Source organism: Carassius gibelio, chromosome B12 (assembly GCF_023724105.1).
Source record: "Carassius gibelio isolate Cgi1373 ecotype wild population from Czech Republic chromosome B12, carGib1.2-hapl.c, whole genome shotgun sequence".
NCBI classification, from domain to species: domain Eukaryota; kingdom Metazoa; phylum Chordata; class Actinopteri; order Cypriniformes; family Cyprinidae; genus Carassius; species Carassius gibelio.
In genome coordinates this window covers 5,932,002-5,947,145 of record NC_068407.1, presented here as the reverse complement: position 1 = coordinate 5,947,145, position 15,144 = coordinate 5,932,002, and the positions used below count along the sequence as shown (strand labels likewise).

The 15,144-nt window shown below is 36.8% G+C and overlaps 1 protein-coding gene across 2 annotated transcripts in view; it reads right to left on the bottom strand.

The window, feature by feature from the left end:
* Positions 1–5,437, bottom strand: part of LOC127969495 (RNA binding protein fox-1 homolog 3-like) — a 110,612-nt gene extending 105,175 nt beyond the window's left edge. The window contains exon 1 of one of the 2 annotated variants that reach the window (XM_052571501.1): positions 5,059–5,437. In XM_052571501.1, the coding sequence (XP_052427461.1) occupies positions 5,059–5,184 (126 nt within the window). In that variant the 5' untranslated portion in view covers positions 5,185–5,437. The remainder of the gene's footprint in view (positions 1–5,058) is intronic. The other variant, XM_052571500.1, reaches the window with a different exon arrangement.
* Positions 5,438–15,144: the final 9,707 nt, after the last annotated feature.

Sequence of the window (15,144 nt, the reverse complement as noted above, 5' to 3'; positions counted from 1 at the left end):
CATGATGTTTTTGATTAGGTGTAGTTTTAAGACTTCTACATATCAGATGAGAAATCAACCCCGAGGATTACATTTTTCGGAATTAAACCATATTTTATTTTATGTTTTTAAACAGTTAGACATTTGTTACACATTTGTTGTCCTTGTTAGTCATGTTTCATCCACTTACTATTATAATAACAATAAATTATGTATAATTACATGCAGGTAACCCTAAGACAAAACCTAATTCTAACCCTAACCATATAGTAAGTACATGTAGTTAATTAATATTACTCAGTAGGAGTACATTAACCAAAGTTTCTCATGTCTATAAAAATGTGACTGATCATTTTTGAGTTTTAGCATATGATCTAAATATAAGTGAAAGAAAAACGGATATATACATATCATCAAATTATTATTTTTTAATTAATAACAATAATAATAATGGTATTTAATTAACTAAAATACTACTATAAATAACCCTTTAATAAACAGAGAAACATACGTTTTGAGTGACTTCAGAGCTAAATCTGTAACAGGGCATTTCATGACTAAATATAAAGATGTTAAAACATTTATTAAATAGAGATATATAAAGCATAAAAGTCAAATGGTTAATCATCGGCTCAGAAAAAAAGAAGCTTCGAGTAAAATGACTAATTTCTCTTGTGCGCCCAATTATGGAGGAAGATAAATATGGGGATGGCTAAATAGATGCCGATGCGGTGGCCTAATAAATAACAATACAATGCATCATTAACACTAGGGCACAGTGAAGGAGAGGACTTTGGTGAATTAGCTGCATGAACTAAATAATGCAGTGCGGAAATTTCAAGAAACTTTTTTTGTTGATTGTGCTGATGTGTTAAATAAAACCCGAGAAAATAATTACGCCTTTGATTAAATCACCAGCACAGACCACAAATACGTTAAAGAATTACTAATAAATTGACTGGAGTGCTGAAGTCATTGTGTTTTTAGAATCTGCAGGTTTTATTTCAGAAACTCCATGCCTGGAATTGATTAGCCTCATAACATGAATAATGTGATGATCCAAAACAATGACATGAAAAATCTGTCTGTCTTTCCTAACTGTTCCAGAATCCATAACTAATGCAGCACTAATACACACTTCATTTTTATGCATACGGATATATATTCCTTCAATTTAAGATGCGCAAGATTGAAGGGATGACAAGACAGAGACAAATGTTGGCACATCGCTGGTATTGTAATCAATAATTTAGTGGAGCTGATAGAAACGATATTTTAATGAGATCCACAGCACAGAAAACCTACGGAGAGCGATTTCATTTAGTATTAATATCAAAATGCTATGTTCACTTTACATCAATGCAGAGCAGCACTTGTCTGGGGAAAACACTCCCTCTGTTGTGTGTCTGTGTGTATATATACATAGAAGTTGAAATATGTGTGTGTTGCACCACTGCGCTACGATGCTGTCAGATCACGTACCTATTTCCTATAATAACCTGCTTTTAATCTCAAGAGTATTTAGACTTTGATTTGATTAGTAGTCGATGCTGTTGAGATGTCAGTTTCACCGGTCAAGACTTTTTTTCCCTTTAAACACGTTTGCGCAGATGAAGTCGTATTTCTAGTGGGACTATAATGAGTAAAACTAATTTTGTACGAGCTGATATAAAAGGATTCCTTGAATTGAAAACGAAACACTTTTCAAGCACCAACGGCCGGCTCATTAATTTGATCTTATCAGATGTGTTTAAGAGTAGAAACAGGCTAACTACAATACCGTTAGCAAAACAATTACCTATTGATACGCAGTATTGATACAACCGGCTATACAGATTCATCCTCATTGCAGCTGTCGTTAATTTCCACTTACTGTTTCTAGACAAACCAGAAAGAGAACGAGACTGTTTGAAGCTGACATCTGCTTTAGTGCAATGGACATCAGCTGATCCGTATTCCCAGGGGTTTCGCTTCCATTTGCAACCCATTATATCATCGGCTATTGACAAGTGAGCGTATACCGAGTTACGCTCATAGCTAGAGTCTGAATGAGTCCGGAGAGCGCGCACACACGCGGTGAACGTGTGTTTCAAATATCTGATCATCGTTAGCAGGGGTTGGTGTCACTCAGCAGGAAGTCTTCAGGGGGGAATGAGCTCTTCTGTGCAGCACAGAAAAAGAAACGGCTTCAAGCACTCCCTACGTTTCTTTGACTCGCACTAGCCCACCCGTCCAATTATATCTCATTGTGGCTGAGCATTCACATCCCTCTCAATCCTCTCTCATTCATGGTTTTCATTTTCCCACACCTTCCTCTTCCTCTCTTTAATGTTTCCATCCTTATTATTCCATCTACCTCTTCTCTGGCTGTTTTCAAAGCTGACTTTATTCCTCTCTGTAGCTCTAGACATGCGAGAGACCACCTGCAGCAGAGGAGGTGAAGCTTTTGTGCTGACAATTCAACATGTGAAATACACACAACATTTTTTTTTTCCTTTACGTGTGTGTGCGTGTGTATTTTGGAGTTCTACTTGCAAAATGACTCCGACCACTGCTAGAAATGACTAAAAACTCACTGGAGAATAAGCTTCTAATATTCAGCTCCATGGCTCAGGAGAAAATCATACAATAGCGAGAATTGTTTAACTATCCTGAGCATGGGTAAAGATTTTCGGTCCTCTAGGGAAGGAGAGGTGCTTGCACAAGCAGATTTACTGCTCCGTATTGACTCAAGACTTGAGAACCAGCCTCTGCCGCAATAAAAGGAGAGGGAGGGAATCTTATCCAGCCAAATTTAAATTAAATGTAGATAGAGGTCACGTTTGCAAAAAAAAAAAAAAAAAGAGAACATAATGTAATGGAGAATATTTTTTTTTTCACATCTGTGAGAATCCTTTTTTTTAAATGCTCACTTGACATCACTGTCTGACAATCCTTTTTTATTCTCAACACCAGACTGCATCAAACAACAGTGGTTTGATGTTTAAATGAGGTTACAGAACAAGCTACTGAACTAGAAACACGTTCTGCCTCTGCAATTGTTTTGTTCTGCAACTCCACGCATTATGAGAAAACACACTGTTTGCTAAAAAAGAACCTGCATCACAACCTGCATGACGCTACGGCTCAAACTTTTGCTATTAAATAGAAAACAAAAGCAGTGTGGATCCCTAGTTAATTCCTAATCCAATGGAAACAGACGGTAATGCAGCTAAACAGCATTTGCCAGCACTAGTGTATGCAGTCAGCGGCAATCACACACACACATTAACTTCACAGACAAAACTAATTGTGTTTTCACATGCTTGCAGACATTAAAATGTCTTTAAGTGAAATGTATGACAGACATATGAAAATGGAAGTGTGTCTAATTGCATCCACATTTTAAATTACAATTTTAGTAAAGATACATTAGTCTTTTGGGTAACTGTAAAATGAGTAAGTTTACTTTTTGTAAAACACACTTTCCTTTCACTATATTGTTTTTGAAGCACACAAAGCTGTTTCCTTTTACTATTTTTCTTTTTCGGGCATAGACTGCAGTCTAAGATGAGACACAGGTAAGGAATTCGACAAGGAAAAAAAAAAACGTGAAGAAACAAATCTCATTACGAATCACAATCTACTAGATGTGACGTGCCGTGTGTGGCTACCATTTCAGCAGGTGAATAAAAGCAAAGAAAGGCAAAAGGAATAATGAATGGGATCCTGTAGAATCCCTTAGGGTGTGATAACTCTTCCTGAATCTGTCTGTATTATTTGGAAGTGAGTCATACTAAATTTGATAGATGAGAACAAGTCCGCGTTTCCTTTTTTTATTTTTTAAACTCTCACAGCAACTGACTTCAGAAAAAAAAAAAAATTGAAATCGCTGTAAAAAAAAAAATAACAATATTGGAACCGAAACAAACCTCTGTTAGCACCTAAAATGCAACAAGCCCAATATGATAGATATTTAAGGGACGTTTCTCACAGCTAATCAATCACGGGTGTACACAAAAACAAGCCTTGACATCTTGTCGATGACATCTGTTCAAAATCAGATGAGGAATTATGAGGACGCTCAAACGCGCAAGCATTTACAGGATGGATTCATAAATGCGCCTTATTTGTATGCAAAGATACACATGTACACACACAGCAAACGGCGGGGACAGCAGAGGCCCGGACAGCTGGTGTTGTGTGTGTGTTTGCCGGGACAGCGACTGTTAAGGTGATGAGTGAGGAGCGATTTGGTAGCAGCATGAGGCAGGTTATCTCTCAACAGCCTTATCATTCTTTATATCTGAGCAATAACACACCGTCTAGAGGAAAGCAGCAGCCTGCCATCGCACATGCCGCACGTAGTAATGCACACGCGCGGCCAAAAACAATCACAGCAGCCCCTCACGTGCCCCACAATTTCCAAGCACCTTCAGAAAAGTCAGCCAACCCCCATTTACTAGAACGGACTAATTCAGTGACATCTGTCTACATTCGGCCGGTGAGTAGCTCACAAAAAGACAGATTCACACAACTTCTGAAACAGAAAGCACTGAATGCAATAAAACAAGAACGCATCTGATTCGGTTAAACTAAATTACAGTCCTGGGTTTTTGAAAACCTTTTGTTGAAATGTTGTGACTTCTTGAATGAAACACAGTTTGAACGGAGGAAGTGATGTGTGATTGACTCCGGATACAAATGGGATGTTATATATGAAAAAGAACACCCCGTCCCACACACATATATAAAATAAAATAATTAAAATAGACTTGTTTTATGAAAACAATTGTTAAAATAAAAAAAACACTGCTAATTATATATATATATATAAAAAAGACAATAAACAGAAACAAGCAAAAAAAAAAAAAGTTAATATAGTGTATGGAATAACTATAGGATAAAAGCAAAACTGACACTGCAAAAACTCACAGCATGAATGAAAAGATGGGAAGAGAGAAGGATGACCCCTGCCGAGGGTTTTGAGGGAGGAGGGATATGAGGAGGAGGGGGTGAACACAATGCTAGCACGTGTCACCCCAAAGTAGCAGAGGAAGGAAGAGCGAGCGCAAGACGGAGGGATTAGGATTGCCTTACCTCGGGTAGGTAGAGGAACGCAGGGGGACACTGGAGAGAGTGAGTTAGCATCCCTGAGCCGGAGAGCAGAAGACAGCCTGTGTTGGCCATTGAGCACAGCATGTGGTAGCGGGACGTTTTGCGCATTAAGCTGGGAGATCCTCTCTCTCTATCTCTCCCTCTCTCTATTTCTCTCTCTCTCTCTCTGAAACCCTCACTCTGCCTCTACTCCTTCTTCTTTGTTTTGTGCAGAAGTCTTTTTGATTCTATCTGATTCTCTTTTTTGCCTGCTCTTTCTCTGGACAGTTTCTTTTCTCAGCTGTTCTGGAGGTGGGCTGAGCGCGGGCGTGCGAGTCGTCTGAATGGTCCTGGGCCCTCTGTCATCAAGGCTCAGCTGCGCACTTTCACTTACACTCTTACACACGCACACACACATACGGAAGCCAATGTGAGCCCTCGGAGAGAGAAAAGGGGAGGTTCTGCTAGAGCGAGGGAGAGTAGGAGGAGGATGAGGAGGAGGATGGGAGAGATGCTGAGAGGGAGGAGGCAGGAGTTCCCGGGGGTATTCAAAGATCAAACAGAGCCACTGTAGAAAATGAAGGGGATGTATAATGACATCACAACAGCTGATCTCGGCCATTAATTGCAGATCTCCACAGCCGGGCACGCCGCTTTCTGCTCGTGTAATGGAGGAGACGGCTCGCAAAACATTTGATTTTGATTATCTTTTCAATTAATTATTCACTCTTATCATCAGACTTCCTGTAAGGAATAAAGGAAATGACCCCTGAGTATTCGACTTGCATGTAGTAACAATTCTAAATAAACAATTCCTCAATAATTCAAGGTTAACAAGGGTGATGGCCACCAAAGCCAAAGTCTTGTTCCAAGGCTGGACTGGGATATGTACAGGGTTCATTTAGGGTCTTTGGGGGGTTGATCTATTTCTCTTTGGATGCAGACACACCAGATGTGCCCCCATTATGGGGGATCACACCCCCACCGACACACCGAAACTACAGCCGCAAAACATAACAACACAACCCATCTAACAACATCCTTTGGTGGACCTTTATTGGTTTTAATAGGGTATTTTCTTTTTTTAATCAGTAAAAAATATAGTGTTTAGGGTGATGTACAAAAGAGGGAAAAAACATAGGTTTTTTTTTTTTTGGCACTGGGAGGAACAAATGCGCATAGCTTCACTTTTGATTATTGTTTTGATTTTAACACAAAAAACTTTGACCTTACATTGAATCCTGATTAATTGATCTCTCAGGTAAGAGTTATAATGTCTGGTTTGTACAGTAAGTCTGCTTTATGGTTTTCTCAGTAATTAAATTGTAAATTATGGTCTAAGTGCTGTAAATTTCAGCTGAATGCAAAACTTTTCGCTGCACAAATAACTGATTATGATTTAACATAGAATCTAGTATGTATTGAATTACTTAGTGTTATTTAACATTACTTAAAATACTAACAAAAATGTTGTAATGTACAATAATAACAACAAATAATAATAAAAATAATAATTTCCAGAAGTAAACATCATTTTTCTTTAATTAATTACTTTTACAATCCATTATGCCAACTTAATCTCTTTCCACAAAAGAAACAATAGCAATCACATAAATCAAATGTTTAATAAATGTATCAGTTCACACAATTAGCTAAAAGAATATTCCAGTCAAATGAGAGCTATTTGAGAGATTAATAGGATTTCTTTTTTATTACTTGAGAGTTGTTTGCTGACAAATCATCATAGTCTGTAAACGACAGTTCAGTCCAATTATAGAATTGTTTTGAACTAAATGTCATTTTTTTTTATAATTTACTAAATTAAAAGCCATCATGCCAACTTCACCCCATCCACAAAATAAACCATTACAGCTACACAAAACACATTTTTACCAAATTTATGTCTACCTAACAGTACACATATTCTGCAAAATTATTATTATTATTAATATAATTATTATTATATTAGAGCATTATTTTTTTGTCAAATTAATGTAGTCAGCAAATGACATGTACATTTGTACAAATATAATTTTAGCAAGGGATCTATATCTTGATGTGTAAGCAAAATTAAACAGACATGCCAGGGTTCAAAATGAAAACGTTCCTTCATTTTATACTGATGAAAATTCTTAGATATTAAGCCCCTCACTAATGACTCCCACTCTCTTTTGTCACGTAAGCATGTAGCAGATGCAGTCATCTTTTCCAGAACGCATGGTAAGTGTGGGTGAAATTGTGCATACTCTCATGAAAAAACCTCTAAACTCATTTTTATAGTTTAAATTAGATGTGATCACATAGTTTCACTGACGTTTTGCCAATTTAAGGTGCAGAAACGAATCTTTGCGGCTCCTTTTAATTCTGCTCTTTTGTCTTGCTGTCACTACCTTGTTAACAGTGCTAATAGAAACTGATGAGACATTAGCTGTAATGAGCTGAGTGAGCTAAAGAAATAAAGATGAGTTCACTAGACAGTCATTTTTACTAGAGCTAACTCTGACCATAATACTAGTGGACAACCACAAACACTCATTAGTATTAAAGGTCTCTATGTCCATTTCTAGTCCACACTCATAATGGTTACAGGAGTCTAATACAATGAGAGACACTGTTAGTAATAGATACAACTCAAATAAAACCTTCTTGACAGAAGCTAAACTGTTGCTCACCTTTTGACATTATGATTCTTTACATGCTGCATGTCTGAAAAAATACATTGCAATATTTGCCAACAAAGAACACACTGCTGAATTGATCTCCACACATGATGGATACACATACTCAAGAAAACTGAAGTAAAACCTGAATATGTTATAGCATGGATTTTTCACACTGCCGTTTCTACAAGCTCCATTTGCAGCCGTATAGACACTCAATCAGCGGGGACAACTGTAAGATCCCTGTTGGCACAGAAACATCAGTGCGGATGAGCGTAATGACATAAGATTTCAGACTGTATCAATCAAACCACACACCGCTACTTCAAAGCCATTCAGGTGCTGTGAGTACTCTAAAACACACCCCTCCACCAGTTACAACAAATCACTTGCAATCACAGAAAGTAGTTTGTGGATGTGAGCCAGGATGGGTTATGCGTTCCAATTGGATTTTTCCTCTTATTTATGAATTCATACATCCCACAGAAAAAAAACAAAAAAAAACAAATGTCAACTTTTTAAAAGGATATTTCACCCCAAAATGAATTCTGTCATCATCTACTCACCCTCAAACCTGTATATTCCAACAACATCGGACCCCATTGACTTTCATTGTATGGACATAGAAGAGGAAAATTTAAAAAATATCTTCTTTTGTTCTCCACTGAAAAAAAAAAAAAAAAAACCTGACATTTTCACTTTTGGATGAACTTATCCTTCCACAGGATCCGTGTCTCAGTGTGCCTCAATTCAAAAGTCTACAACAAAAACACTTTCAAACATTTCTCGTCAAATTCATCCAAGTTTAAAAGATGTGCCATCATATCTACTCTCATAGCTCGTCTTTTATTGTCTTACAACAAGTGTCTCATTTGCTTCTGATTTTATTTCTCTTCATAAAAAAACATCCGAAACAAAGCTGATATTAAAATCAAACATAACCGAGATTTCCTATAAGCCTGCTAGACTATAAAAGAGCAACGCCTAAGCAATACCCCCCCCCCCCTCCCACCCCACCCCCGAGATGCGTTTTGGCAGATTTCCTCAGATAAAATCTTCATAATCAATTATTTAGCATACATATATGTCGATCAATGGCGCGTGTTAGCCGTACCCTTGCAATTTTCATGTTCTCCTGTGCAAATGAGGACAGTGGTGTTTTATCATGTCTGTCATGTCATTTATCATCTCTGTAAAGATGCCTCTTCGAAGTTCACCGGGAAGTCTGAGATTTTTCCGACTTTTATTTTTTTCCGACTCATCCTTATGAGAACTTAAATGCCCTGTGACATTGAGAACTTCAAAGCAGCACTGCTGTAACTTCAAAGATGGTTTGAACTCTTTTTTCCAGCCTTCCTGTGACAGAGAACGTCTTGTTTATTGACACAATGCAGAAAGCCCAGCACGAGAGATGGGATTGGGGGGTTTGGGGCGGCAACGGGGCAAGAAGGTGGTAGCAAGTACAGCGTCGAGGGATGGAGGGGATGAGAGTGGGAGGTGGAAGAGCATGTCTGATGCATTCAAAACACAAATGGTCATGAAAAGCTATCGAGTCCCAGCGAGCTCCGGACGCACGTAAAACAAGGGCATGCAAAAAAGCCAGTGGTTGTCTATTGGAAAGTGACTTTCACATGCGTCGTCCCTGGCTGGTAGAGGCGCTGTTTGAAATGGGAAATCAAAGGGGTTGAATCCTGACAGGGGGCTGCCACATTAGGCATTCTTCTACCCTCGTCCCCTAAGGTGCTTATACTTCTGCAAAGTGGAACAATAGCAAAGAAGAAAGTCAAAAGTGTCTCCTCAGTCTTAAGGTGATTGCACAGCTTACATTTCTGACAAAATCTGACCGAACTACGAATGACAAACTGCTGTCTGATTTTAACGTAGATTATAGAGTGTCCATGTTCAAATGTGTAATCACCCATCAATAACAATCTCTGGCACAACAAACATCCCCTATAGCATCCCTGGAGGCTGAAAAAAAAAACATATACACTTTAAAAATCTGTAAAACAAAATAGGGCACAATGCACTGTATTAATTTGAAGATTTAAAAAAATAAATAAGAAGAATTAACAGGTGTCTACCTGTATTTTAATGTTAACGGAAATGTCCTTAAAAATAATGGATAATGTTCTCGCAGAAAAGCAACATTTCCCTTTTTTATATTTCTTTTATTAATATATTTTCTGAAATTTCTATACAGTGTATGTTTATGTGTATGTGTGTGTAAAGTATTGACATACACACACACACACACACAAAAGTGGGTTCTTCCCATAGGCGTAATGGTATTTATACTGTAGAGACTGTATATTCTATGGCCCTTCACCAATCCTACACCTAACCCTAACCCTCACAGGAAACTTTGTGCATTTTTACTTTCTCAAAAAAAAAAAAAAAAAAAAAAAACCTTTATAAGCATTTTGAAAAATGGGGACATGGGTTATGTCCTCAAAACTCACCCTCTCCTTGTATTACCCATGTCATTATACAGAGTTGTGTCCTGATATTTCACAAAAACATGCCCACACACACACACAAACACGTGAACATATAGGTAAATATGTTTTATTAACAGAAAAGGTACCAGTAATTTTCTGACAAGAAATACTAAATGTATTCTTAAAAACCTTTTTAAAAATGCATTGGTTTAAAATGATCGTAAAGACAGGAAGGTTCCCCTAATTGAAGAATCACTCAATGACATGACGTAAAAGAACAGCTGAATCAGTTGTTTTAACAAGTTCACTGAAACTGTTTAAAAGCAGTGATTCACAGAAATGAGTCAGACCTCCCATTACTAGTAGGAAACAGAATCCTGTTCATTCATGTTTGTGTATCCAATAGAATTAGAGTGTGGTTTAAAACCAGCAAAACACCATGAATCAGCTTCACAGTTTCACCATTTTTCCCTCTCTTACTTCATTGAGTTTCAATAGCAGCCAGTTCACATAGAGGTCATGAGCATTGCATAAGGCAATGGCTGTCCAACCACATTACCTGCAACAGTCCAAACAAAGCTGAAAATCTTGCAGGGTGACGCACTAATCTGCCGTTTCACTGCAACATGAGAAAGCACCGTGTTTTGCACTGGGGGAAGCTTCATCATATACAACAAACCATTACATAGCTGTAGCTTATGACTACCTGAGGCTCGCTAGTCAAGAATGCTGGGTACTTATTGTCTCACATCTTGCTGAACAGCAGTGGGGGTCCACAATGAATAAACCTCTGGCATGATGATTGAGAGCATGTGCTTATTTTTTCATTTCACTGCACGAAATTGAATTTGACTTCACACTGCGCCATATTGCATTAGCTCAAAGGGTAACTTGTGATTACCCATAGTACAATGGGTTTATTAGGGCATAATTGAAAATATAATTGTAAGTAAATTAGCTCACTATTGTGCGAGTGTATTTTGAAGCGATTAGAGCTGAGAGGGGCTGTGCAATGAGTCGAAATGAAGGAGCTAATTATTGATTTGGGAAACCGGGAAGGCATTTGCCACTTCCGATGTGAACCTGGGTAGCAGAAACGGAGAAACTATTGTTTTGTTTATTTTTGTTTTGTTAATTGGTTTTGTTTCACTCTGTGAAGTAGCTAGAAGCATTGGTAAATTAGACAGAATATTTACAGTAACACTTTACAATAAGGTCCTGTAAGGTAATACAAAAGCTAATATGAGATAACGCTGAATGATATTTTAACAACATTTATTAATCTTGGATATTGGTTGGGGCTGGTAAGATTTATTTGTCTTAATAAGATTTTTTATCTCTTATGGTCAGCAAGGCTGCATTTATAAAAAAAAGTAAAGGTAATATTGTAAAATATTTTTCCAATTTAATTTAATTATGTTCTATTTTAATATACATAAAATGTGAGGACAAAACTGTAAGTTCAGCAGCCATTATTTCAGTATTTAGTGTCACATGTTTCTTATCACAGTTGAAAGCTAGGAGTATCTTAAAATTAGACACAATATTTACAGTAACACTTTACAATAAAGTCATGTAAGGTAATACTACAACTTATGTGAGATAACACTGAACAATAGGTTAACAGCATATATTAATCTAGGATATTGGTTGAGGCTGGTAAGATGTATTTGACTGTAATGATGTCTTTTAATAATATATTATTGTTTCTTATGCTCACCAAGTCTGCATTTATTTGAAATATATATATATATATATATATATATATATATATATATATATATATATATATATATATATATATATATATATATATATATATTAGGGGTGTAACGGTACGCAAAAATCACGGTTCAGTACGTACCTCGGTTTTAAAGGCACGGTTCGGTTCATTTTCGGTACAGTAAGGAAAATAAATGCAAACATTAAACTGAAGGTTGTTTATTACTATACACTTTTTTTATCTACTTTTTAATAAAAAATATATATAAAATTAAAAAAGAATAAGAAATAAAATGCTTCTGCAAAGTTATCCACTAAATAAAATACTCTCAGTCTCAAACCAATATCATATAATAAAATATAATGAAAAATATAAATAAATAACTATGATTAAAGTGCAGCATTACCAATCCCAGCTTGTAGGCCTGCTTCACCAGGCTCTTGTCTTCATGACATCAATATCCCAATATCTATACTTCATGTTGTGCATAAATATAAAGCCTACTGATAAAGGCGTCGGTTCTATTTCTAGTATGTGCGCGTTTTCCGCGCGGCTCAAGCAGCGCCTGAGATGCGCGTCTCAATGCAGGCAGCCTGCAAACTCTAACCTGTTAACATGGGAGCCCCACGCAGCTGAGACGCTTGCGCCACGCATCCAAGTGTGTCGCTGGCATTAGAATCAGCTGCAGGGCGGGATTTGTGCTGAACGTGGAGACTTCCACCACTTAATATGTTCGTTTGGAAACACGGAAATGTACTTATTTTCCACGCACAAAATATTGCATTCCGTCATTCGGTACACACGTGCACCGAACCGAAAGCCCTGTACCGAAACAGTCCAGTACGAATACACGTACCGTTACACCCCTAATATATAAATATATATATATATATATATATATATATATATATATATATATATAAAGAAAGAAAAAGGCAAGGTAGGTATATTAAAATATAAAAATTTTAAATTGTGTAAATTTATGTTTTATTTTAATATACTTTTTTAAATATAATTTTCAGCAGCTATTATTTCAGTATTAAGTGTCACATGTTTATTATCACATGTTTTGCTGCTTAAAACTTTTGTGTGAACTATCATACATGCATTTTTTAGGGGATGAATAAGTTAATGAATAAATAGTTCAAAAGTAGAGAAAGTTAAAAGGAAGATAATTTATTAGATTTTTATTATTATTTTTTTTTGTAACAATGTAAATGTAGAACGTTGAAATACATTTTTGTATCATTGTATAACTGGAACATATTAAGCATGAAAAATAAACAGGTTTTAAAAAAGTAATTTTTTTTACGATGCAATAAATACAAATGTACTGGGAAAAAAAAATTCCAGTCATTCAAAAATAATGTTTAATGTTTACCTGCATTACTCTGTGAATGACAGGTTTTCATATACGTATTTAGCCAACCACAGAAACCAGTTTTATTGTAATGTCACCCACTGTATTATAGGAAAGGTTGAGCCTGAGAGAGAATGTCTACATTTTTAATACCATATGACCATAGAATGAGTGAGAGCATGAAACATGTCCCTCAGGCATTAATCTCAATGTAAAGGTGTGAAGTTTCCAGGTTTAAGACTCCAGCACTGCCAGAATAGGATTAGGGGACAATAGAGCACCTGAGGGACAGGGCAGTATGGGACAGCATACCCAGGGTGAATTACTCTAATATTTCTAAATAACATCATTTCCCACAGTGCTCTCTGTCACCCCCTCACCTGAAATATTGGTGTGGCTTGCTGATGGCAATAGGGCTGCAAAATCCAAGAGTAGCACCCATAAACAGAGTCCATGGCACATGCCACTATTTCTCATCTCTCTTTCTCTCTCTCTCTCTTTCCCTCTCTCTCTTCCATACTGCCTTACAGGCCCAGGGGCCTCCCGACCCTTTTAATGTTGAGCAAATCTGTTCAAAGTTCATCCATCATTCGGGCAGCGCACTGAGACAGCGCTCCATCGGCCTCCTCTGCTGCTCCATCATACTCTCCATCACACAGTCTTTTCTTTTCTCCTCGACCTCCAAAAAAAAAAAAAAAAAAAACTTCACAGACTCTACATGCCTTTGAGGTGAGGAAAGGGAACGGGCAAACAGCACAGCCTATGTGCGCGTACAATACCTTAACACCTAGAGTCTAAAGCGACTACGCCACCTCGGGATTCGTTCTGAAGACGTACAGTAGAGTCTTCTGACGTCATGTGGAAATGCAATTCACCAAAGCAATCTGGCTTGTTCTGGTTTACTTCTCTCTGACGCTGAGGTACAATATATGCCTGATGAAATTTAAGCTCACCTCCACCGGAATTTGCATTTCTGTGGAACAAATGTGTGTGATTTATTGAGGCTGCGGCGTACCGAGGGAAACTCGCTTGGCAGAAACGCTGTTTCAATTGCAAGATCGCAAAGGGAAAACCCCCCGCTTTGGTTAAATTGTCAATACATCTCAAGATGGTTGCAAAGTGCACCCAAGAGCATTATGGTGTTTGCATCAGTGCCTAACAGTTTTTACATTATACACTACAATTCCTAAATTATATTCACGTAGTATCTGACTTTTACAATTGTTTCCCCCCCATGTTCAAAGTATAAAATTCATCTTCTGCTCTCACAGACAAATGTAAATCCATAAAAGTGTCCATGTTTCAAATATAATTTTGTGAAAATAAGACGTCAAAATATGGGTAAAATAATAAATGTTGTCATTCAATGTGACACAGATAAATTTAAGCACAAATGAGACAACATACTTTTTCTGACCTGTTATTACTAAAATATATAAAAGAGTAAGTGATCATGCCAAATTTTATTATATTTTGAATGATTAAAAACTTCTTGCCGACATATGGGTAAAACCTAGTGGTTTAAAGGATAGTGGCAAAGATTTAACATAACTATTATTTAGTATTTTGGGTATTTTTGTTGTTATACTGAATTATTATTATTATTATTTTCCGCAAATCATAGCAAAAATGTGTGATAGTCATTATTTTCCACTCTAAAAATTATTTTTTAAATTAAACGGGACACATTGTAATGTATGAAAAATAAAGCTGTATTGAACTTATTGTTTTGATGTTTGAAAACCCCTTTTTCCTCTTTGATCCATACATTAAACAAATTTTCACATTGTACAGTATTCTTATTGGTGAACATAAATGCTGTATCCATGAATTTATTTTAATTGAATTGCATGTACTTTTTGATAGGAAAAAGTGTTAAAGCTTTAATATAAAATGCCTACAGGA